Source organism: Crotalus tigris, unplaced genomic scaffold (genome assembly GCF_016545835.1).
Source record: "Crotalus tigris isolate CLP2741 ecotype Arizona unplaced genomic scaffold, ASM1654583v1 scf7180000023777.99059, whole genome shotgun sequence".
Taxonomy (NCBI): domain Eukaryota; kingdom Metazoa; phylum Chordata; class Lepidosauria; order Squamata; family Viperidae; genus Crotalus; species Crotalus tigris.
In genome coordinates this window covers 12,277-39,167 of record NW_024100178.1, presented here as the reverse complement: position 1 = coordinate 39,167, position 26,891 = coordinate 12,277, and the positions used below count along the sequence as shown (strand labels likewise).

At 36.7% G+C, this 26,891-nt stretch overlaps 1 protein-coding gene across 2 annotated transcripts; it reads left to right on the top strand.

Moving 5' to 3' along the window:
• The first annotated feature begins 9,351 nt into the window (after positions 1-9,351).
• On the top strand, positions 9,352-26,503 carry LOC120298201 (chromogranin-A-like). 2 transcript variants are annotated; one of them, XM_039321663.1, is made up of 8 exons: positions 9,355-9,751; positions 10,444-10,490; positions 16,853-16,946; positions 17,171-17,239; positions 17,986-18,084; positions 21,004-21,531; positions 24,179-24,618; positions 25,916-26,503. In XM_039321663.1, exons 1-8 carry the CDS (start codon positions 9,694-9,696, stop codon positions 25,997-25,999), a joined length of 1,419 nt encoding a protein of 472 aa, XP_039177597.1. In that variant the 5' UTR covers positions 9,355-9,693; the 3' UTR covers positions 26,000-26,503. The 2 variants fall into 2 exon arrangements, with proteins under 2 accessions (XP_039177598.1, XP_039177597.1); XM_039321664.1 differs by lacking the exon at positions 17,986-18,084 and having other exon boundaries at positions 9,352-9,751.
• Positions 26,504-26,891: the final 388 nt, after the last annotated feature.

Below are 26,891 nucleotides of genomic sequence, written 5' to 3'. Positions count from 1 at the left end.
TATTTTCTTTCATCTTCACTGAAAGAAAATCCCTCCAGGTCCCCACTATAATCTATGGTTCAAATGAAAGCAGCCTGTTCTTATTTATTATTTACTAACTTTCTGTAAATTTTGGTCCCACATTTAAAGGCAGGGTAAACATCCATTAAAATACATGCAGTGGCGGCACAGCATTAATGGTGGCCGGGGCTGTCTTTCTTGCCATGCCCATTTGGTGGCCACACCCAGTTTGTGGTCATGCCAACTTGGTGGCCACACCCACTTGGCCACGCCCCCGGCACCCGGCAATGTATAAGTGGGTTTCAGGTTGCAGTTTGGGCACTCGGTCTCTAAAAGGTTCGCCACCACTGTTCTATGTCTTTGTGCACATGTGTATTCACAAAAACCTATCTCATTAGAGCTTTAGTTTACTGGGTAGATTCTGGATATATAATTTAGAAGGGATAATTTGTTATGATCCAGAGATGATCAAACTTCCCCCAGAAAGCCTCATGGAAATTACAGTTAATGTCATATATATCAGATTCAACTCTGAGAGAGGCCTCCTGCCCATTGTGTTACTAGTGTCCCTGTCCATATTTTTTCCTGGACTGTTTGCTCACCATAAACTAGAGCAAATCCTTACAATACATATCACATTATTCTGGATAGGCTTACTTGGTGAACCTTTCTTGATTAAAACCTCAGTTCAAACAGTTAAGGTTACTTTGCCAACTTATTAAAACTCATAGTCATGTTATTTTTCACATAAATCAGTTAATTTCAAGCATGTTTATAAAGCAAGAAGCAATGGCAATTTAATTGGATGTCCCCTTTGTTTAGTCATCATATCTCATTTATATGCTGTACCAGGATATTGAAAGCAGATGTGTTGCTGACAACAATCTCACTTCATGGTCCAGGAAATAAAAAAAATACCCATTAAGGAATATTCACTCTTGCACAACTCCTTTTAAAATATAAGAAGAAGGGAATTAAAACTTTTGATTAACAGAGAAACAAAATTGATTCAAACAAAAAAAATTAGATCTGTCATACTTATGGAAAGAACGGAGTTCAAAAACACCTATTCATGTTTACTTAAAATGAGATTATATGCTTGAGTTGTCCTCAAGTTGCCTGAAATAGCAAGATATTGGAAATTGTACCTTAAGGCATATAATGTGGATGTTTTGCTAAAAATAAGTTCATGATGCATGGAGGTGACACCACCTTGGAATCCAATGTATTCCATGAGTAATTGCGTGGTGGAAGATATGAAAAATAAAATATAAATCTACTAAGCAAGATATGAGAATTTGCTTGTGATCATTTAAACCAGAATATGCGGTCTGATTTCATGTATGTTTGCATAGAAATAAACACTAGATTCTAAATCACTATAGAACACTGGTTGGGATGATTCACATCTAAGGATCTCAGCATTGGACTCACACCAGTATAGTATATGTTGCTAATTTTAAGATGCTTGGATTTCAACCTCTGAGGAAAATTACATACATGAAATCTAATTCTTGAATTTTGAGAGTTAAAGTCTATGCACCTTAAAGTTGCTAAAAAAAACCAACCCACCAGTATAGTGATTTGTTAGTCACAGGAACCATCCAGATTCAGATTCCCCCAAAACCTGATACTCCATTGGGGAAGTGTTGAATAAAAGATTGGACAGCCATTTGTCTGGGAATCCAACAATGGAGAATCTTGCCCTAGGCAGAAGGTTGGACTAGAAAAATGCCAGTCTTCCAACCCTATGATTTTATAATATATATTTTTTAAAAGGAACAATCTATTGTTCAATTAACTAGGGCATGCTTAAAACTGGTCAAAACTTTTTAATTAACATATTTAATCGGCAATATGTTGCAGTCCTAGGTTCTAGGTTGCAACAAAATATCCAGGAAATATGGAACAGGGAAAACCAAGACTTCTTTTATGGACAATCTGAAAGGAGAGCCAGGTTCTAACAGATGCCTAGATCAGTGTTTCTCAACCTTGACAATTTTAAGGCATGTGGACTTCAACTCCCAGAATTCCACAGCCAGCATTGCTGGCTGTGGAATTCTGGGAGTTGAAGTCCACATGCCTTAAAATTGTCAAGGTTGAGAAACACTGGCCTAGATGATGCATCTGTGATGCATCTTCACCAAGTTCAGGGAGGGGAGTTTTCTAGAGTACAGATCTGTCTTGCCTAACCACAAGATGACATCTATTTGCAACACAAACAAACCAGACTTTTTTCTGATTATCTTAGAATGCTACCAAGTTTGTAACAGCAAAGGCAAAGGATCGAGTATTCTCATCACAAATTGTTGGTGGTCTTTGACAAAAGCAACAGCTTGAAATTGATTCAAGAACTAATCGGTAAGTCATGCAGCTGCTTCAGGTGTAGAGAGTCACAGAAATGACTTTAGAGAATCTACACAGTTTCTCATACAATCGGCAATCAGCTACAACAGACACAAAGAAAACTTTAGGAAGAGACTCAGATACCTGCCCTATATGATATTGGTTTCTTAGCCTGGTTCTCATCTAACACTCAGAAGTGGATTTGGGAGTTACACAGCATTCTCCACTGAAATGATCCTGTTGGATTTATGTGGAGTTTTAACTAGGGCTCCTGCTAAAAGCAAAACTGACAACTCTCGAAAATGAAAAGCTGGCAAGTAGTTCATCTCTTAATAATTCCTCTCTGGACAAGGAGAGGACTTGAGTTTCCCCACAAGTGTTCCATATAGTTGCTTCTCACAAGGAGACCTCAAAATAGCAATCTCTGGTGGGTTTAAAGCTCTGAGAGATAAGGAAAAGTCATTCTTGCCTAAACCACAGTTGGTGCCTTCAAAAGCATAAGAGGTTTGCATCCTTCCTTTTGTAATCACTTTTGGAAATTGTTTGTTAGTTGCTTTTTAGCTATTAGGAATCTTTAGATCAACAAGTGTTACAGCAATGAGTGAGCTTCCTTCAATCCTTAGGAAAAAAATAAATTCAATCAATTTGTACAGGTTGTTCCTTAGGAACTGAGTTATTATATTTAAAATCTATGAAAAAAATGCTTCAGACAACTGTTAGTCAACTCACCTTTGGGAACAATATATTGATGAAAAGGAATTAATTAAATATATCATTTTATTGTCCTGTTCTTTTCATTTCCAAATAACGAATTGCTTTAAACTATTTCTGTTTTTACTGTAAAAGCTGGTCAAAGACTGTAATAAAGATATTTGATTTGATTTGAAGGAACATTCAAAAAACAAACCAAAACAGTAATCTGGATAATTTCCCTATACTGGATTTACAAAAGAAGCTTGTGAAAAGGGATAAAGAAAAAAATGAAAAGAAATCAAGTTCTTTTACTTACCTTGCTTGAAGAGACTAAAGATCAAGATTGTTAAAAGTAAAAGGAAAAAATTTAAAGTTGGTTTATTTGATCAAGGTTAAAATGAATATATTGTCTTTGGTAACTCTAAGTGGACTTTTGCTGGTCAGGAGTGAAATGGTGAGATTTTAAGGATCTGTTTATAGATAAGAAATGAGATATGGGAAGAAGAGATCATTTATTGATTTTAAGAGAAGGCAATAAGTTACTAAAATTATTTATAGTTGTCATTTATTTATATATTCTGTTCCTTTTTTTGGAATAATCATGAAAACTGACTTACATAACAACACTTTTTAGCAATATTTAGCTAAGATTTCTGCATGTTCAGTCATTTTTGCCTCCATTGATATTTACAAATGAGGCTACAAATTGCCCACATTTGCACTGTAAAAGAGGCATCCATTTCCCTTGGTCAAGTCTTTATGAAATGTGATCATAAACAGAGTTTTCAGTCACAATATTCAGCATTAGACAGACTGTTTAAAATACTTCTTATGCATTAGAGCAGTAATCAAAACAGCAGATAAATTAGATAAATAGTAGAATCACCATCCTCCTTGGAAACAAAAAAAATATTCTGAGCTATACTTCCAAAAGCAGTGAGTATGACTGTTTTATGGTCAGGGGACTTAAGCCCTTACAGGTACCTCCTTTTAAAATTTCAAAAGCTGTAGCAATCTTTTTAAACGAGGCCTTGGGTGGAAGTGTTTTTCTATATATTGGCTGTTTAATGGTGCTAATGTAATGGTAGCTGAAAGAAGAATCCCATTTATAAGGCCTCCAAAGAAAATGGATCCAATTAATTAAACTTAGAGGAGAATGAAAGGGTTTCAGAATGGATAAATATATTATTAGATACTGCTTCATCCTCCCAGTGAAATATATTTTTATAACACACACAGAAAAGGTGCCTAGCTACAATGGGGGAAAAAAGATAGTTCCAAGGTAGTATGACATGTTTATCTCTTCCGCATAATCTTCTGAATTTTCCAATCCTTGTACTTTCACTTAATCTTCATCAGGTATACAGTTAGGATTATACACATAAGGAGAGTTAGATGCTTGATTAGCAAGTTACATCCCTGTCCTGTCTAATACTACGATTTCATTTCTTCATTCTTAACTCCTAAACATAGTCTTCAATGCTGCCAAATTGCCTTGTTCTGTGCTTCAAATGAATTTTTCTATGTCAAGCAAAGTGCTGCTAAATTTTCCTTTCTCTATGGATGACTTCACCTTGCATGAATACTTTTATTTGGTTTTGCCAAATGTACATGAATTATTTCATATTTTTGCATTATTAGGTGCCTTGGGAATTCTAACTGAAAAGTGGATTATTATTATTGTTGTTGTTGTTGTTGTTGTTGTCGTCGTTATATAAATACTTTACATAGCATATTCATGCCCTAATAAGATTAAGACTGATTTTCAGAATTTCTTTTAATGCTTTATTTATGAATTTGGATAATTATGCAGGATTTTTTATCAACAAGATCAGGCTAGCATTGCTACTGCAAACAAGCCTGGGGAAAATTTATGCTAATAAGATTTATCTGGAATTGGCTTTCCTATATCCAACTGGATAAAATACATTGAGTACAAGCCTCTGTGACTGCAAAGATCTCTGACTTCCCACTCCACTCCAGTGAGTGTGGCATATACAATTTATTCAAAGATAGTTGGGTCCCAGCTTCATTAGAAAGAGGAACCCTGAACAAAGGAATGTGTGGACTTTTGTAGAAAACAGAAATGGTGAGCTAGAAAGTCTCAGGGCTCTGATTCACTTTTGGGGAACAGTAGGCAAGTTCCTGTTGGCCACGGTAAGTTGGCTGCAGGGAGTTTTCCCATTCCAATGTAAAAAAGAAGCAAGATTGCCACCATGTTGACTGTTTTATCCACATACCCTTGGCAGATGCCTCTTTATCTGCATGATCTTTCAGTTCTTCCTTGGCAAAATTTGTCTCTTGTTTATGTATTAACCACTCTTTCTCCTTTTTCCCCCAAATCCAGATATCTATAGTATAGGTAAGGTTGGAACAAGTGGATTGGAGAAAAATAATGGAATATCTCTTCTCCTGTGGCAATGAGAGATGGAAACATGAAGCAATGTTAATACTTTTGCCTCTAAAACTGAGATAGGAAAAGTTATGACACTCCAGATATTGGTGGATTCCATCTGCAATTATAATTGTAAGGGTTATCCTGTGGTAAGATGGGTGGCCAATAAGTTTTATAAATAAATAGCCAATATGTATATGGAGATTAGGAGTTAAAGGACAATAAAATCTGGCAGGACACTCTAAAAACTTTCTATTCACCATTCTCTCTGCTCATGATTGTAGTAAGTGGCTAAGTGGGCTTTATGGAGTCCTTGGTGCTCTCTGAGCTTGGTGGTTTGTTTGCAGGTATTTTGTTACCAGGTTAAGTAATAGCTTCAGTCTAGAAGGGAGTGGGGTTTGCTCCCTGTTTACATACAGTAGCTTGCCCTGTCAGTGTTGGTGGGGATGTTGTTTTCTTCTATATTCTCCATGGAATATATTCTGTATTCTGTTCTATTTGGCCAAAGCAAACTGGGCTTCATTTTGGCCAAAGAATAAATCATGTCCCTAAGCTATGGCTAAGAATAAACATTTGCTCACATTGTGCAATCAGGGTTGAGAGTGGCGTGCAAACTTCATCACAGAATCTTCGAAACCTTTTCCTATCAAACAGACACACCTTCATTCATCCAAACATATCCTCTAAACTACTTTGATAAATTAAATTGTGGAGCATCTGGCATTTTTAATGTTGATTTTATCATGCCTCAAAGGACACAAAACCTCTCATGGTTCTTTTTTTATTTGTTTATTTTAACCAAGAGATATAAATATTCTTCCTCATCTTTGGCTGGATAATAGATAACAGTCTCATTAGATTGACTGCTGAATGCTATTTCTTCTGAGCATGGATATCATATACCTTCAGTATCTTTCTTAACCATTACATCAGCACTTACTGTAATTAAAATGAACTGAGGGCCCCTCTTACAAGGACAAGCAAGGTTACTGCTCACCCTCATTTAACAGCATTGCTCTATTTTGGGCACAATTTCAAATGGTAAGATTTATGGGGACTGCTGTACTTAGTTGCTCATTCCAATCTGCCTGCACGTTTTTTCTTAGGCCATTTTCTTCAAGAATACAAGGTGCACATTTTAGCACTCATTGCCAAAAGATCAATGAGGTGGACTCAACTTATGGTTTGACAAACTTATTTTACAGTACTGCATATGAAAAGGACAGTTTTTCAATGGAGATACAGATCACATGGTTAGCTTCACAGACCTCTAGTTCTATTATTATTACAGATGCTTTTGTAGGTGGTGAGCAAGATTCAGAGCATCAATATGTGGGGAAAAAAACCTACCAAGTTTATACGATAGCAATAAGTAGTTTAAATATGATTTAAAACATCTACAGCTGTTACAGCCCATGTCTTCCCCAGAGTTACAATTCCAGGAGTTGACCATGGTGATGATGATGATGTGCTATGGCCACCCCACTCCAAGAGACACTGAGAAATGGAATTCCAAGTTATGCAGCCCTGATACATTTGTGAGAGCTGACATAGAGTAATCAAACAGAATCACTTTTTCATAACAGATTACATTATGGTGATATGGCACTATTGGAAGACCTGAAGGACCAGATTGGGGACAGATCATCCTAGAGAAAATCTGTGTAGTTGCTAAGAGCTAATATCAGCTTGATAGCATATCATTCAGTCACTGCTGCTTATAAATGGCCTATAATGGACTGCTTTTTCAGAGTTCTGACTCATGCAAAGAAAGCCGTAGGCACATATATGAATGTGTCTGCTCAACAAGCTAAGCAAGACGTAGCGCAAACACGAGGCTGGTATTTGCAAAATAAATTAATACTTGTTAGTGTGGCAGGTTGTAACCAGGCATGGCTTGTTAGTTTCCAACCCTAACTCTAACAGTTTTTCTAGCATTTAATAGTGCTTGATACAAGAACAAAAATCAAAGTCAACCTCAGTTTGGGCCAGAAGTATTGGGCATATTAAAGTGGTGCTTCAGATTTAATAGGGTAAAGATGTAACATTTCACTTGTCTAATAATACGGTTTAGCTACATTTTTCTTTAAAAGCCTCCCAATGCCCATAACAATTATTAATTAAGTAAACACTAAAGTTTGTAAATAATTTTATTATGACCAGTGCTAATATGTTCAAACCTCTAGAATGCTTGATATCAACTTTGGTAGATTTATAAGAACTGAAATTTTCTTTCATTATTAGTTGGAGAAATATAACATTTGATGAGAGGTATTGTAGCCTGATTTTCATCCACTTACAGACTCCTCAACTAATTAACATGATCTCATTCTCATGACTTTTAGGTAAGAGGATATGAAGATAAAAAATATGGAATCCTAGGAAGTAGTTTTTGCGCATAATTGAACTGTGAAATTTCTTTTTCTGAACATTCGTACGTGTGCATATTTTATGAAACTTAATTAAAAACCGACTTTTGGATATGTAATAAGACCAAATTTGTACATACAAAACATATGTACCCCTCTGAGTTATTGTCCTTTCTATAAACAGCAATTTCTACTCATATTTCAGGCAATGTTAAAATATTTTTAATATCGCCTGAAATATGGACAAAGGACAATTTTCTGATACAGGAATATTTATGTTAACCATATATATTCTTCGATTTTTTAAAATCATATTCACATTTTAAATAAGTACGGTAAGCTAGCTTAATTTACTAGCCCTCGATTGAGTTTTAAGGAACACTCATTTTAATTAAAAACCCAGGTTTTGTTTGCTTGCAGATCAAGAACAATATAGCATGACAGCTGTTGCAACAACGTCAGATTTCACACACCTGAGTTTCCAATAGTACTGTGCAAAGATAAGCACATTAAATACTGTATATGTGGGAACAAGATATCCAAGCCGTGATTGTTTGAACAAAAGATCACTATTCAGGTTAGTTAAAATGGGCTCCTGCTTAATAAAGCAAACAGAAGGATAATAGTAGTCAATCAGCATGATCAGTTGGAAGAATCATTGGTTTATTTAACTATTGTTAAAGATTGTTCAGTTGGCTGATTTAACAAAACCAAGGCTCCCAGGTTTTATATTCATCAGGTACAATATTTTACTGATTGGGGAAACCAGTGCCAATCTCATTCAATCCAGCACAGATCTTCTTGCAACATCTATGAGAATTTGGAATCAGTTAGTGAAGTTGAGAGATTTGTCAGTCATAGATCTGAACTAAAAAGGACTTCTTTACACTATTTCATGGCTCTAATGGCAGAATTATGCAGAATTAAAGGTTAGGGTCTACTTTGCTAAGTGACAAATATTATTGCACTCTAAGTAATGATAAACTAAATTAAACCTGGGCAATAATGACACGTCAATTGAATGCAATTCGGCAAGGAACTTTATGGAGTTCAGAAGAAGCAATTTTACAAAAAATAAGAGCCCAAATCAGTTTCAGAGGATTGCTTCCTAAATGAGTCAAGATGAAATGCCAATTGGATTAGTAATTACATCTGAAGTGATTTCTATAAATGACTGGCCCAACTGAGTTTCTAATGATCTTAAAAGCTCCCATATATTTAGATGATAAGGTGCCTCTTTCACAGCTCCCCTACCCCTTGGTGAGTGGATCAGCCGTTCACTACACCAAAATGTCATCCTAAAAAGCATCAAGCGCAGAATCCTAAAGATGAGTCAGAAGACATCCTGCCTTCCCTTACGGGTTTCCATGTGTGATGGGCTGAGCTTTCATCTCCGATCTTATCCAGCACCAGAGATGACCCACATGGGAAGAAACACCTGCGCGCCTTTTACAGCGTTCACTGCCTCTTTCTTCCAGATGCTATAAGCTGGCGAGCCCGCCTTGTCCTTTGCTTAGGTGATCAGGCGACGGGACCGTTTAACCTCATTCTGGCTCTGCAATCCCCCGCAGAGGAGCGATTGGACGGCGCCTTCCTGGGAGGGGGAGTGAGCTTCCTCCTGACGCCGTTTCCGGAGGAGAGGGGGGCGAATATATAAGCCAGGTTGCTGCTGCAGTCCTCGGTCGGGGATTGTCGGCAACCGCTTTCGAGAAGGCAGAGGATCTTGGGAAGGGCAAGAAGGACAGCGGATAATTTATTTCGCGGCTCAACGCTCGGTCAAGGTCAGCGCCGATCGCTTCTCAGAAGCCAGGCCCCACTCCCATCTTTTTGCCCCGCCGACAAAGCCAAGAAGCGCAGCCGGACGGCCCCACCCTTCACCCTGCAGTCCGTATGGCCAGCGGAATGACTCGCGCGGCGTTTTTCGCAGCCTTCCTCTTGGTAGCCCCAGGTAAGTTCGAAAAGCAGGTGGGAGAAGTTGCGCGGGGCGCTGCCCTTTTCAGCACCAAGGACAGAGCCGCCGAGGCTATTGCCCTGACTAGCCGATGCACCAGCATGCAATGCCGTTCAGCGCCTATTCGCACCAGAAGGCCTGATCTGCAAAGAAGATGATGAAGTTCAGGGGTAGGAAATGGAACGACTTCGTTAGACTATTGCCAGTGATCTTCACTGAATGTCAAGGTCCCATTTACTCAAACTTTTTATCGTTCCAAAACGGCAAAGCACTGCTTGGCAAAGAGTTTTATTTTACCAACCAAAAGAAATTGCAATTCTAATCTTCAGCCTTATGAAATGCCCATTTTTCTCAGTTACTCCTATATTTGCCTCTTTGGATTCCATGTAGTTTACTTATCAACAATGGTTCCATTGGCTAGTCAAATTCCTCAGTTGATTTCAGAGTGATTCCTCCATAAAATCACCAGCTCAGTTCGTCCAATCTTTTTTTTAGTAGCAACTATTTTTAAACCCAAAAGGTGAGCACATTTCTGATGCTGGTTTTACATACTATTGGTCTGGTTTATGGTCTCCTGTGTACCTCTATACTGGTTTTCTTCACACCCCAAATCTGTTACACATTCTGATTGAAACTGCCAAAGAGAATGTGAAATATTAAAGTCATTCTTTCTCTTCTCTCTTTCTTAGTAATTTCACTTCCAGTAACAAATCCAACAACTGAAGATGACACTAAGGTAAGTTGAAAAAAAAACATTAAAAGCAGGAATATTGTTATATATATATATATATATATATATATATATATATATATATACACACACAAATCTATAAATGTACAATCTATCATTTTAAAAACTTCTTGAAATAATGGAATTACTGAGTCTTTTCACACATTAAATTTTCAAGTGTACATGTAAGCTTTTGTAGATCTATCTATGAAGAGTAGCTGCAACAAATACTTTGAACTCTATATATAATTGCAAGTACATCCATGAAGAAATAAGGAATGTATGCAAATATATAGTTATAAAATCAGATTTGTGCTATGGACTGTCTGAAATGAGACTACAGATAAATTATTATATTTTTTTGATCCTGTTATGCATGGCCAAATAATACAATGGGAAAATTCTTTTAAGTTTCAGGAACCGTTACAGATGCTTTTCTTTAAAATACAAAAGTTTAATGGATTAGCTTTTCATATATATCCTGTGTAAGTTTATTGTAAGCTAGAGTTCACCTGTTGCTTTTAAAAAATTCAGGAGTTCCTGACAGCATATTTAAAATAATCATTAAGCCTAGGACACTAGATACAGAGAAGGCAATATAAATCAAAAGGAAGAACCAAAGGAAAAAATATACATGTTTATATTATTCATGTGGCACAAAGGAACAGTAAACTGATAACTAAAAGCATACACAATATATGCAGAGTGGTGATGAGGCATAATTACTGAATCGGGATTTGAAGAATTATTTGGATCAATTATATGTTTGAATAAAAGGAAAAAGAGTTGCCTCTTTTCTCAATCAAATATACCCTGATATGTGCCCCAGAAAACTGCATAATATTTCTTCATGCAGTTTTCTGGGGCACATATCAAGGTATATTTGATTGAGAAAGCTGTGTATCATATGTAATACACATATTTCTGGCTTGTGTGAATTGAACTACATGGTGCCAACTGAGTGAAACTTTTTGTATTTTGTTTTGGCATATTTACATGGGTATGTCCCATTTCATGCTTTTGAACTTTCTGGGTGGGTTGGGTTCAGAGACTGCATGTAACTATAATGTGATGGTGTGGTATAGTTTAGCATGATGCATGAACGCAGACCCTGTATTATGTAAGCCATGTTTTATATCTTAACACAATGTGTGAAATCAGCTACAGTTGCAAATATATACTGTATAACATATATACAATTAAAATCTGGAATATTTTTTTCCACTGTGTGGCAAATCCGATGAACAGTATACCCCTATCATTTATGAGATTGAGATATCAATACATGGGATATTTCACATTTGCATATCAGACTGCATATGAACAAGTAAATCTACTCATGAAATGAATCCATACATCTCTAACTGCAGGTTGCCAATGCTTGATCTGAGCATTAACTGATTTTTATTGAATAAACGCAGGGCAAGTTGATAAGCGTATGACTGGCTCTATGCATATTGTATTGGGAAAGCTGTTCCCAGGCTAACATCTTCCAGATATGACTAAAGTTGGCTAAAAATCCTGGGACTTGTAGAGGCTCACAAAGCATCCAATGCTGAGTCTGATGTCTCCTTGGGGTATGTGTATGTGTGTGTCCCATAAACAAATCAGAGTTTTGTCAGAATTTTGTTTAATGTACTGGATTTTCAAAATTGCTGCCCTCTCCTAATTTTCATAAACTGAAAATGTAGTTATTTCCTCTATTTTTAAAATGAAATTAATAACAAAGGATTTCTCAGTTTTCCTTTGATGAAAAAAATGGAAAACATTTTGCAGTTTTTTTAGCAAATTAATTATCCTTAATCTCTACAAAAATACTATTATTTCCAGTACTGTTAAAAACCTGCACTACCCAGTTTCTGCCAACCTTGAGCCCGAGAAGCAGTTTGGTTTAGAAGTCAACATGTTCAACCAGCAGTTGTGGAGGCCTGTTGAAGATTTCAAACATCTATGATTACTGTCTTATTTGGAAGCCCAAAATGTCACATTTTCCATCATAAGGAGTAGATCAGCACTTTCCATGGCATTGTATTATGCAAATTGCATAATAATTTGTTATGTCATTTATGAGTTTCCTAAAATGCCCATAAATCCCCCCTCTCTCTATATATAGTATATGCTTCAATATGTAATTGAATCTGTGCTGCATTTTTTAATAATACCATCTGCAGCATAACCATTGTCAATGGCTTGAATTCAAGTGTTGCACTATAAAAAAACATGTTGTGCTATAGAAATCAGGAATAGAATAGAGTAGAGTAGAGTAGAATAGAATAATAACTTTATTGTCACTTTGAATGTACACTAATTGGCATAATTAAAATGAAATTTTGTTGCATACAGCTCTCAAAAGGTCACCACCTGCAAATACACTACATAAATATGACAAAAATAAATACAGAATTATGCATATACCCACATATATTATATGACACAGAGAAACAACACAGTCTAGTTCGGATTATGTATACATGTGGCTAGAAAAATGAATCTTGCGAGTTTACCAGACAGATGGCATGAACAAAGCTATTATAGAATCAGGTAGTCCTGCTAGAAATACTTCAAAACCTCCTCGCAGAGGGGAGCAACAGAAACAGACCATAAAGTAGGTCTGTAGGGTCTCTAACAATGCTTTGAGCTCTAAGCACATAGCGCTTATAAGCAGCATCCTAGAAAAAATACAGGATAACATACTATTGCTAAAGATAAAGGAATTTGACACTTGAATAATGTTTGCATAAAAGTTCATGATATGATATGACATATGTCAAATATACTGTATGCAGACTAGATGTGAATGGGTTTAAGCAGGTTTCTGCTGAATTGTCTGCCAAATATATACGAAACCCTTAGCCTCATAAAAGGAAAGCACTAGAAATAGACTATTGCTAGTTACAAAATCTTCTATAAGTTTAGTCAAACGGAAATGATCTGAAAAAACAAAAGATTGAGAGAGAAAGAGAATAGCCTAAGGTATACACAGAAAAAGAAAACTCTTGTTGCTTGTAGAAAAATGGATTATTTTTTACAGCTATATACATTTTGGATACAAATCTACAGCAGAGAGGAAAATATCACACAAGCCAGAAAACCTATTAAAATAGAGATCAAACCTGGAAGTAAGGAATTTTTTTTTGTGATAGTGAGAACAATTAATGGAACAGCTGGAATTGTGGTTGCTCCATTGCTAGAAATTTTCAAGAAAAGATTGGACAACCATTTGTACAGAATGGTATAATGTCTCCTGCCTTGGGCAAGGGGTTGGACTAAAAGACTTCCAAGGTCCTTTCCGGCCCTATGATTCCACGATTTTATATAAAATTAATACTTATACAATCTATTGGATATTTTTCTATAATGTCCAAAACAAGTAAATACAGTATAATCCAAGAAATCAAATGAATTATATGGAAATGAGAATGTAATAGACTATTACATGAAAGTATTGGGAATCAGAAATCATGCAATCCAATATATTGCCACTTGGTGAAAGTCCTACTGTATTTCACAGGAATAAACAGATATAGGACAGTACCATTGCAAAACACTCTGCTCATTTAACATGCTACAAGTTGTTTTCCAATAACACCATTTCTCCTTTAAAAGCACTTGAAGATCAGCAAGTGATCTTCTGTGAATGTTTGGCCACATCCACGCACACAAAGAAATTATTTGCCACCTAGGATGTTTTGCTTTCTCTGCCTGGAAGTCCTTGGTGATCACATTTCCAAGTATTAAACAGGGCCCATCCAAGCTTAGGTTCTAAATCCAGAGAAGGTCAGCCATATGCTGTCACTTGCTGAGACACGTAACCAAATTCTAATCCAAGGTTGACTTCTGTAGGCAGCCCTTCCAGCAACTGTTACTCATCTAGCATGACTAACAATGTAAGAAGGTCAAATATATGATTATAAATTCACTCCCCTTCCATAGCAAAAAATTACCAACACCATCCTCACTAAGTTCTCAGGTAATTCACCAAACTGCAGCTCAACAAATGAAGCTTCTATGGCATGGATGTCCAATCTTGTGGCTTGCCTGGGCTACACTGAGTAAAGAAGAATTATCTTGGGCCACATATAAAATATATAAACTTCCTTTTAAAATATATTTTATTATATCTTGTGGGACTGCATTACTAACTGCCCAGGGCTATACGCAGCCTACAGATCATGGGCTGGACACGCCTGCTCAGTGGGGTAGAAGTTGAGGTGTTGGGATAGAATTGGGGAGAGCCAAGTTCAGCTGCATCCTCTGCTTTGGAAACACACAGTATGACTTTATTTCATTTTTCTTTCAGCTCAACCAACTTCCCATAGTTGTCACGCAGGAATAAAATGAAAAGTGATCCTCATGGAAGCTTCTGAGGAATACTGATATATATTATAGATAGATGAAGACAGAACTAGCTAGCTAGCTAGATGATAGAATAAGGAATTATTTACTCAATAGTTCTAAAATAAAGTTCTATTAGCCTTACCTTGCCTTCAAACCAATTAAGAAACTCAGCAAAACACACAAATGGATCATTTCTGTAAGTAGGAAAAAGTTCAAAGCTAGTCCCCCAGAATTTGGCATTTTGTTTTTACATAACATTGATTGTTGTGGAATACTTTGAAAGATTCTCGTTTCTTTTTGTTGGTGTTGAAACTACAAGACAAATTTAGGGCAATAATTCTTATTTTGTGGTTTGCTACAGAAAAATTCCCCACTCGATAGGTTTTGATTCCTTTTGTTCTTTTTTTATGACTGCACAGTATTTACTTGAAACGAAGGCTTTTGAAATCCTGACATTCATGTTTACTTGATGGAATGGGGGGGGGTAATTTCTAAAAGTAGATTTTTATTTTTTTTTGCTTATGTATTATGAATTAGCTTTTCTTGGTGCTTGCTGTTTTACTGTTTTAGGTCAGTTCTACTATAGTGTATTCCACATGCACTCAGTAATGGAAATTCCATAATAATGGAAAGACAATTCATTTGAATAATCAATTGTTTAAGCACCTCTTTCTTCAGATATTCCTTTATTCCTTTAACTTGATGCAATCTTTAAAAGGCAATCAAAACCTTCATATTTTCTCTCCTACACATATTTGTGCACTCTGTTATCATGTGCAGTTCTTTGATGAAGCTTTAACACATGGTTAGCAATTAAATTATATGGTCAAATGACATTAGAACACCTTAAAAATATTAATGTGAAACTTGCCAGAACAAAAATTTCAGATATGGGATTAGTAATTTTCAAGGATATCAACCAATAATATCCAAGCATGCCTTTCTAAAATGAGACATTATTATGAAGAAGCTCAGGATGGCTCCTCCCCGACTCACTCGGGTATAAGAAAAAGGAAGGGGAAAAGCAGTTAGACTTGCAAGATTCTAATATAGAACTTAGTTCAAATTTTCTTCTGAAATCTATTTCCTGATTTGAACAAATTCGAAGGGCTAGCAGTTTTAGAAAGAGCTTTTGATGGATAAAAGCAAATGAATTGAATCATTCCAGACAAGATGGAGATATTGTACATAGGAAAACCCATTAATTCAAGCAACAGATCCAATTGTTCTTGATATGCAAAGGTATGGTACATGAAAATCAAGAATAATACCTTTCCCCAATTGAAAACCAGGTGGAAGTTTCTACTAAAACAGTCCCACAACATAGATTTAAATTTCATAGTTCTTTTTGTTCAGTATATTTAAAATGAAGCCTTAAAACCATAATAAAAGAGATTTTAAAAATGAATATCATTTTACGACTGTGTGTGTGCATTTATATAATTTCTAATCCCACTGTTATCATTTGCTGGCTGTTTACCCAGACTTGTTTATATTGTGACCTGACATAGATCACACCAATAATATATTTGTCATATTAAAAATCATAGTTGTGCTTTATAAAGGTTAGTTCTCTCTAAACAGTTCTCTATCATACCTTTCTGTTGATATCCTTTATTAAATGCCTGCTCAATTCAAATTTAGTAAGAACTTAAGAATATGGGAAGAATGTAGGAAGCAGGTAAGAAAGCAAAATGAAAAAGAACAGCATAATGTAAAAGGAAACAAAACATTGCTTTTAATGCCAAAGATAGTAATTCCAACTACAAAAAAAAATAGCAAAAATGGTTCAGAGAAGTTTGCACTGCATTTAATTGAAATCATTAAGCTAATGATGGATGAGCATGCAGCATGGCAGAAAGGAAGACCAGGTTGAAAACCTTTCTAGTTTTGAAGCTTTGTGGCTAACCATAGCCAGGTGACCCCCAGTCTATATTACTTCACAAGATTGTTGCAAGGAGGGGGGATTTCATCACCCTGAAGGAAAATTTAAATATAAAATCCATACAAATATATTTGTGTTTTTCTAGGTGATGGCATGCATTGCTGAGGTTATTTCTAATACAGTAGCAAAGCCCAAACCACTCTCAATCAGCCAAGAATGCCTAGAAACTCTCCAAGGAGGTACATTTTCTTTCCGATTCTCTCTTACAGTATTGAGAAGTTAACAAGATTGAGTAATTAAATTTTAAGAACATGTATGTCAAAAGTCACTTTTACATTTTTTAAAAAAATGTGTAGACAAGTTGAACTCAAGTAACAGGTCTGCCAATGGAACTATGATAAGCAAAATCATTGCAGGCCAGCTCAATTTGTTACTACTAAAATAATAAGCCCTTTTTTTTCAGATGAAAGAATTCGTTCCATTCTTCGCCATCAAAACTTACTAAGGGAGCTTCAAGAGATTGCAGTTCAAGGTACATTTCTGTTGGAATTCTGTGCCTTTTGTGTGTGTGAACTGTCTACTATTACGGGAATATTTTTTCAAAGTGATACAGATAGGATTATGTCTATACATAATGTGAGAATGCCACAAAATATTTCCCCTATTTTCAAAAAGGGGGAAATAGAAAGTGTAGCATAATGACAGACCAATCAAGTTGGCATCAATGCGTGATAAGATTGTAGGGTAGATCACAAGGAGATTGTAAACACTTTGAAAACAATGTAGTCATTAACAGACATTAACAGCATGGATTTGTTAAGACTACAGAATAACAGAGTTGGAAGGGACCTTGCAGGTCTTCTAGTCCAACCTCCTGCTCAGACAGGAAACCCTATAACATTTCAGAAAAATGGCTGTCCAGTCCCTTCTTAAAAACTTCCAGTGTTTGAGCATTTACCGCTTCTGGAGGCAGGTTGTTCCACTGGTTAATTGTTCTAACTGTCAGGAAATTTCTCCTTAGTTCTAGGTTGCTTCTCTCCTTGATTAGATTCCATCCGTTGCTTCTTGTCCTGCCTTCAGGTACTTAGGAGAATAGGTTGACTCTCTCTTCTTTGTGGCAACCCCTGAGATATTGAAATATTGGATATTGGACCTTTAGATTTGACTTTTAGTGTAGTATACATTTGTAATGGTGAGGGGACACATATTGATGATGATGATGACAACAAAAGAAGTGGTGAAAAATGTTTCTATTGTTATTTTCCATTTGTGAAACAGGAGCAAGCGAAAGAACAGAGCAGCAGAAGAAAAACAGTGGGTTTGAAGATGAGCTTTCTGAAGTCCTTGAAAGCCAAGGCAATGGGAACACGGAAAGAGGTTGATGTCAGCATAACCCCTACATAATCCTTCCCAAGCACTGTAAATGTGGATATTATTTCACATTTGGGACGCACACCTGCTTCACAGCCAAACTGGTTTCTGTAACAACTGTGACTGGGTCATCTCCCTATTGCTTTCACATTGGTTCACAGCAAGGAAACTTTTTGATAACATCTAAAAACCTTCTGCAGTGCTGATCTTAGTTAATAAGGATAATTATATCACCAACAGCTACAAACAGCATATTGCTTCTTCTTTGCTTTTTTGTTGAGCAAAAATTACTTCAAATATTGACAACCCACACATGTTAATAGCCAGGTGTAAATTTCTCCTTCCTGAATTGCACTGTACAACAACAGATTAACAAAAGCCACACTTCATAGATTCCAAATAGCAGGAATATAACCACTGGTGTGCTGGTACATGTTTAATAATCAGCTCTGCTAGCCCTGTTATTGCTACTGCACCATACCACTAGTTGCAGAAGAGCTGATTAGTGCACTAGGCATGGTGACTCTGCTTTGCTCTCAACCAGTTCACAGAATTCCAGGAATCAGAATCAAAATCAGAATAGAGTAGAGCTGGAAGGGACTTTGGAGGACTTCTAGTCCAACCCCGTGCTCAAGCAGGAGACCATATACCAGTGGTGGCGAACCTATGGCATGGGTGCCAGAGGCGGCACTCAGAGCCCTCTCTGAGGGCACGTGCGCCATCACCCCAGTCCTAGGCCTTCAGCTGGGTTTTATAAAACCTTTTCGCTTTAGGCCTCCGCCGCCGTGTGCAAAAAAAAAGGAAGTTTCAATCAGTCAATTTCAACTTCTTGCGGGAAAAAAAAATCTTGCAAAGTTGGAATTGATTGATTGAACTTTTTAGTCCCATCCAGTCTGCCGTTGCCACCACAGCCACACCCACACAGTGGGCCACGCCCAGCCAATGGGCCACAGCCACTCGGCACCCGATGATGCATAAGTGGGTTTTGGGTTGCAGTTTGGGCACTCGGTCTCTAAAAGGTTCGCCATCACTGCCATATACCATTTCAGATAGGTGGCTGTCCAGTCTCTTCTTAAAACCTTAAGTGATGAAGCACCCACGACTTCTGAAGGCAAGCTGTTCCACTGGTTAAGTGTTCTCACTGTTAGGAAGTTACTCCTTAATTATAGGTTGCCTCTCTCCTTGATTAGTTTCCATCCATTGCTTCTTCTTCTGCTTTCTCCTGCTTTGGAAAAGAGGAAAAAAAGGAAATAGGGAAAAGGGAAATTTAAATTTAATTGGCTTTTTCAAGCTGGTATAAGCCAGCTCCAGAATACTATAGGATATAATCAAGAACATATGCAACGTTAACATAGAGTAGAGCAATCATTTTAAAATTACTATTAATGTCAACAAAAACAGGGAAATATGATAAAATATAGCCAGCAGTGTGCTGCAGACACCAAAAAAGCAAATGCAATCCTAGGCTGCATTAGCAGAAGGATAGAATCACAATCACGTGAAGTGTTAGTATCACTTTATAATGCCTTAGTAAGATCACATTTGGAATACTCGATCCAGTTTTAGTCACAAAGTATAAAAAAGATGTTGAGTTTCTAGAAAGAGTGCACAGAAGAGCAACAAAGATGGGGGGGGGGAGGAGGCTAAAACATATGAAGGACTGTTGCAGGAATTGGGCATGTCTAGTTTAGTGAAAAGAAGGACTAGGGGTGACATGATAGCAGTGTTCCAATATTTGAGGGGCTACCACAAAAAGAAAGGCTCAGCCTATTTTTCAAAGCACCAGAAAGCAGGACAAGAAGCAATGGATGGAAATTAATTAAGGAGAGAAGCAACCTAGAACTAAGGAGAAATTTCCTAACAGTGAGAACAATTAACCAATGAAATGGGTTGCCTTCAGAAGCTGTGGGTGCTCCATCACTGAGGGTTTTTAAGAAGGGACTGGACAGCCACTTGTCTGAAATGGTGTAGGGTCTCCTGCCTGAGCAGGGGTTGGACTAGAAGGTGTCTTCCACTTCTGTTATTCTGTTCTGTTGGAAAAAGAAGTGCAAATATCTGAGCTATTCTACCTTCCTCAGTTATATTTCAAACAGTAATTCTCTGATTGGTTAGACAGTATCATTAGCTCAATGAACATGAATTTGGGCAAACTCTTGGAGATAACAGAGGATAAAGGGTTGGGCGTGCTAGTCTACGGGGTTGCATAGAGACGGGCATGACTTAGCAACTGAACAACAAATTCTCTGATGTGTCAATGCACATGAAGATTTCTAGGGTTAGTAGGAATTAATCTAGTTTTAGGTTTGTAGCAAACTAACCACGTTTTTTGAAGAAATTGTAGGAGCAGAGCAAAGTTAGTGTGTGGTGGCAAAAAACCCAGAGTCCCAGGATACTTTTTGCAGACTTAAAGTGAAAGTTTTGGAGAAGTGAGACTTTAACAATTCATTTCAGTTATATTTTTCTTATTCCATATTATAAAAAGCATTCTATCTAGACATTCTTTTGTTTGCATCGGAACAGGGAATAATTTGTAAGGTACCTATCGAAAAATCTTCCTGGGAATACTTAACCAAGATAAACAAAGAATATAACTTAATCCAGACCTTATACTTTTCTAAATTATGGCTAAAACCCAGTGATGTCGAGCTTCATTTACTCCAATTTATAGATAGGATAACAAATTCATATATTAATGGAATAGAATTAGAAATAGAATAGTCTGGTCTACCTTTAAAGCATGAAATATAATCTCAAAATAGTAAATGGGGGAAAATATGTTGTTCAATGGGTTAAATAAAAGCAGGTAAGAAATATATAATGTTGTCCAAAAGAACATGCGAAATTGATGTACTTTGAGTTTGCGGTTCTGTTTTAATATGGCTTTCTATCCATCTTCTGTTTATTTCTACTATTTTTGACTCTCAGATGCATCAGAGGGGACCCACAATGAGAAGCCAACTGCCTCTTTGGCTGAGCTGGAAACGGAAAAGTCTTTTCAGAATAAACAGAATGTTTTGAAAGAGGAGAGAAATAGCTTGGAAGAGAAAGAGCCAAGGATTCGAGGTGTTGATCCTGAGGATGAAAAGGAGAATATAACAGGGTTTGAGGGCAATGAAGTTGATGAAATGGAAGGCTTGCCTTGGAGTGATGCAATAGACAATCGTATCAGTGACATCAGGCAAGATGATGTACTTAAGCTGACACACCAGGAAGTTGAAAAAGTTGCAGAGACAGAGGAATCTGAGGATGAGAATGAGCATGTTTTCAAAGAGAGTCAGGAAGAAAGGAAGGAGGAAGAAGATGGTAAGGTCAGAGAGCAGGTTGAGAAGGAAGAAGAGGATAAAGAAGAAAAGGATGAAGTAAAGGATGAAGAACAAGAAGAGAAAGAGAGGAATGCTTCTGAAGAGGAACATCCTACCAATTCAGATAATGTGGATGATCAAAGGGAAGATGGTATGTCTATCAGTCTGGGCTCAAACTTGACTTCTAATATGTGGAGTGGACCCATATTTGCCATCTTTTAGATTTTGGCTGAAGCAAGTCTATTGGGGAACTTCCTTGCTAGATAGCTTTTCCTCACTGCTGATGACAAATTAATGATTACTTCGCATTTTGCAATCTTATCATGCCAGCGCTACTAGCTTTGGGATTAACTGAAGCAGAGGATATGGATTTAGTTATCCAAAATGATAGAGTCATTGTTCCCCATCGCTTTTATAGCATAATTCCTCCTTCTCCCTGGACTATTCCTAAGTATATTTTATATATTCTTCATAATAAGCTGTTTTCTTTGGCCCAAATTGAGGCACTATCTATTAAGACAACATCTAATAATAGATCCCTGGTGGTGCAGTGGTTAGAATGCAATATTGCGGGCAAACTGTACCCACAGCCTGGAGTTTGATCCTGACAGGCTCAAGGTTGACTCAACCTTCCATCTTTCTGAGGTCAGTGAAATGAGGACTCAGATTGTTGGGGACAATTTGCAAATAATGTTTTTACATTATAAACTACCCAGAGAATGCTGTAAAGCACTATGGGACAGTACATAAGCCTAAATGGTTGGTGGCTTCAGGGTTCTTCCTCTGCCTTTTTAAGTTTTTAACTTACAGTATTTATACACTGTTTTTAACTTTGTTTTTATCTATATTTTTATTTGGCTGTATGGCTTTTATTTGCAAATCACCTAGAGCCACTTAGGTGAAATGGATGGTGTATAAATTTGATAAATAAAATACATAAAAATAAATATGTAAGTCTCCCATATAAAAACCAAACTTGTTTTTGGTCAAACTTGGAGCTAGAATCTATCTCACGTATGCTATTAAAATGTCTACTGTACAGTCAATGGTGATTGAACTTAATACATGTACACAACTCTAATTTTCATTGCAACCTGGAGGCCATTACCCTTCTTCTGGTTGACCACTCTTGAGAAAACTCTAAGAAGATTGCAAAATTTTTATCTATAGTCCTGGCTATTGTAAACCATCTGATACCTCCCTCATGCTATTGAATATTAGCTATTCATTATTTCAGTATTTATCTCACATTTTTATTCCTTTTTACAGATATTGTATTGTTAGTCTTTTTTTCTTATATTTGGACTATAAATGAATTTTGATTAATTGCATGAATATGTGGGATATCAATTTTAGTGATTTTTGTAAAAAACAAAAGAAAACCATGCTCCCTACATACATTTATTTCAGCAAATAAGACTGTCACCAAAGATATTTGGCCACCTAATTAGAAGGAAGGACTCACTGGAGAAGGGCCTAATGCTGGGAAAGATTGAGGGCAATAGAAGAAGGGGACGACAGAGAATGAGATGGCTGGATGGAGTCACTGAAGCAGTAGGTGTGAACTTAAATGGACTCCAGAAGATGGTAGAGGACAGGAAGACCTGGAGGAACGTTGTCCATGGGGTCGCGATGGGTCGGACACGACTTCGCAATTAACAACAACAACAAAAGATATTCTCTAATCTTCTCCAAATAATAATTCAGCCTTTCATAATATAGTGCCTCCAGTTCTGTAGGATTTCAATTTCCAGCAAAGGGATATGTTAGCTGGGAAATTATAAGAATTGCAATCCAGTATTGCTATAGGAAATAAATTGGAGAAGACATATGTTCTTATTTGAGAAGCATATTTGAGCCCTGCAGGAAACAGTTTTCTTAAATATTGGAGTGACAACAGAGAAGATCTTGTTTCTTATATGTAAGCTCTTAATTGTATATGACAGGAGCAGGTGTCAAAGGAATGGAAATAGTTTCTTGTGTTAAATTGAACTCATTATGAATTTAAAAGTTAATATCAACAATGTTAACAGCCAGTAGTTACAACATATCACGTATGAAGTAAAACTATATATTAAAATATTTTGCATCAACTATATTTCTAAACATGAAATAGATATTATAATATTGTACTCATTTCTGTAATTTACTAAAGTCTAAATTACAGTGGTTAAATCTCCAATCCTGGGCAAACAAATGAAACAATTCAAAGCTGATAGAAGGCTCACTGAGCTATAGCAATTTTCCACACTGATCGAGAGTTGTAGTCCAGTGTTCTCAGATGCATATGATTGGGGACAGTTGCCACAGGGTAACTATGCAATCCTCAGAGAAAGTATTGTGGTGGCGCAGTGGTTATAATACAGTATTGCAGGCTAATTCTGCCAATTGCCAGCAGTTCGATTGTTAACTCAGCCTCTATCCTTCCAAGGTCGGTAAAATGAGGACCCATATCGTTGGAGAGAATATGCTGATTCTGTAAACCATTTAGAGAGGGCTGTAAGGCACTATGAAGTGGTATATAAGTCTAAGTGCTTTGCTATTCCATTGTGATGGCTAACTGAATTAACCCCCTGTGCATACTCTGAGATCCTAATTGATTTTACAATAGCTATGTATAACAAAGCAAGTTACACTGAATATGGTTAGGATTCAACATCATTTTCTGCCCTACTGAAAAAGTAGTTAATATGGTAAACTGGACTCAATGCATCAAATCTCATTCCTCATCCAGGTTAAGAAAAAATAATTATAGTTATGGAAAATGGCTTCTCTCCTTACATCTATTTTTCTTATAGATAATCAAGATGATGGCAAAAATTTCTCAGAAGAAAAAGATAAATATCATAATGTGAAAAGTAGAGAGCATCGCTTTCTAGATGGAACAAGGCAGGATGATGACTCCTCCCATGACAGCGATTCCAAAAGTGAAGAGATGGAAAAAACCTCTTTCCAAGATGTAGAAGATGCTAAGAGATGGAACAAGATGGATGAGCTGGCCAAACAACTGACTACTACAAAGCGTGCAGAGGAGAATGAAAGTGATGAAGACCCAGATAGATCCATGAAAATGGCTTTCAAATCCCACAACACAGTTGACTTCCATAAGTCTCCAGAAGATGAAGCAAGGAGGCTTCAGAAGCATCATTCAAAAGAGGACAGTGAACAAGGTTTTCCACTTCTTCCCATACCTGAAGAAAAAAAGGATGAAGAGGGAAGTGCAAACAGGAGGACAGAGGTAGGTTGACACATTCTTGTGGAAACCATGTTTTGAATAAAGTGTCAAAAGCCAGAAGAATGCTGAAAATTATTAGGTAAGATGTCCAACTTGCTCTAGTCAGTAATAGAAACCCATCATCATCAGCACCAGAGTGCTGTTATTTAGAGGTGGAAAGAAAACAAGTGACAGCCTGCGGCACTTATTTCATTTGACCTCACAATAGAGTTAATTTTACTCAAGACAACATATAAAGGCTTGCCCCACCCCTTTTCTAGTTCTCCTTTGGTGCTCTGTAGCTGCAGAGCTTTGTCTCCAAAACAAAATAATCCCACTTAATGAATCACAAAATTAGGTGATTATTTCTTTTTTTTCTATTCTATTTTGGCTTGTTTACACCTTTCTGGAATTGGTTTAACAATGCAACAGGGAATCAACAAGATAACCTTGGTAACAGTTGCTCAGGTACCAATAGGAAAAGAAACCTCTTTGCCATAGCTGAGTACAAGGTGAAAAAAGAAGAGGGGAAAAAACTCTTGTCTCATTGGTTCATACTTGTTTGGCTGTATGGATGGGAGGAAAATGAAACACGACAGGGGCACATCCATTTAGACATGCATTCATGCAAGAACAATAGTGGGTCTACTAAAGACAGTAACCATCAGTTGTAATATTCATGAAGTACTGTATTTCACAATCATGAATTCTTTTTGGCATCAGGAAAATCGGCTTTTTTTTATATAGTTTTATCTTGTGGACTGAATTCAGCAGACAGGACCTTGTAAATATTCTTGTGCTTGGCTCCATGTAACCACTTCGTGCTGCAGGCTGTGCTCTCCCAATATCCAGAACAGTAGAACATCCTAGGAATGAAGCCAGAGAAGAATCATAGTAGGCACTGAAAGTTGAGCTTCAGTCCTTAACTATTTTAGGTTAGGCTGATAGGTCTTCTTGGGAATTTGAGGAACTATTGCCAGATAGTACAGACCGATCTTCCTTAAATTGTAACCTGTATCATATATAACCCTCTCTTGGCACTTGTAACAAGCTAATTGATATAGGATGTGAATTTGACTGTAGAGTTAGGAGAATTATATTCCAAAACATCTGAAGTTGGACTAAGTTGGAGGAAGATAGGCCCTTACTCTAACTTCATAGAAATCAGCTTTATAAATGCATCTAGCCAACATTGGCTGAATTCTCAAAAGTTAAGTAGTTGAATCCATTGGTTAGTACATGGATGGAGATCAACAGTAAAGTGAATACATCATTTTGCTATAATGATTTGCATCATTAAACTTTTTTCTCTCTCTCTTAGGACCAAGAACTGGAAAGCTTGGCTGCAATTGAAGCGGAACTAGAGAAAGTTGCCCGCAAGCTCCATGCCCTGAGAAGAGGTTAATGCTTCGACAACATAACATGGGAGCAAGACATCAGAAATGTTGAATCACTATTTTAAACAATGCATTTTATTTTAAGACAATAAAGTAATAATGGAGGTGATTTTTTTTGCAAAAGCCTGTATTACAACAAAAAACAGCCATTTCTCTTTTTTTCTAGTTGTGATGCTTTCTTGTTTTTTGTCATAATTTGCTTATTTGCTTTCTGCTTGATTTACTATTCATTTTATTTTATAATGTTTGGATTATTGCATAATAAGCAGTATGATTTAACATACATATTCTCTGTTGCAAAAAGAAAAAATGATTTATAGTTTCCTGTTATTTCTTTTCCCCTCCTCTCTTCCCTTCATTATCAGCTTTCTAGAATTATTTATCCCATTAGATTTCCTGGATAAAATTACTTGCAATAATTTGTTAATGTTCTGATTTAAAGATAGCACTCTTGACTGCAATATATTCTACGTAAAAACTAAGGAGAAAATAAAAGACACAATCTTGGTCTCCCTTCTTTGCCTATTTCAGCTGCAATCTAATGTACTTTTAGATAATTTTTGCAAAGACTCAAGACAGTGCAGTGATTAAAGTGCCGATTCTGGATTCTGTACATAGATATGAATTCACACACAATTCCCCTGGTTTTTTGAATAAATCTAATCATTTTGTAAGGTAAAAAAATAGCTCAGTGCACTGAATGAACTTGGCCTGTATATGCATGCTGTGTGGCTGGGTTCAATTCACTATGTTAAGAAGGTAACAAGGAGAGTTGTACTTTCTAAAGCAGGATAGACAATTTGCAGCCATTGGCTTATATGCAGGCTTCAATAACTTTTCAAATAGCCTCTTCAAATTATTTGTATCCACCTCTGCTATAGAAAGTGAAATGTTTCTTTT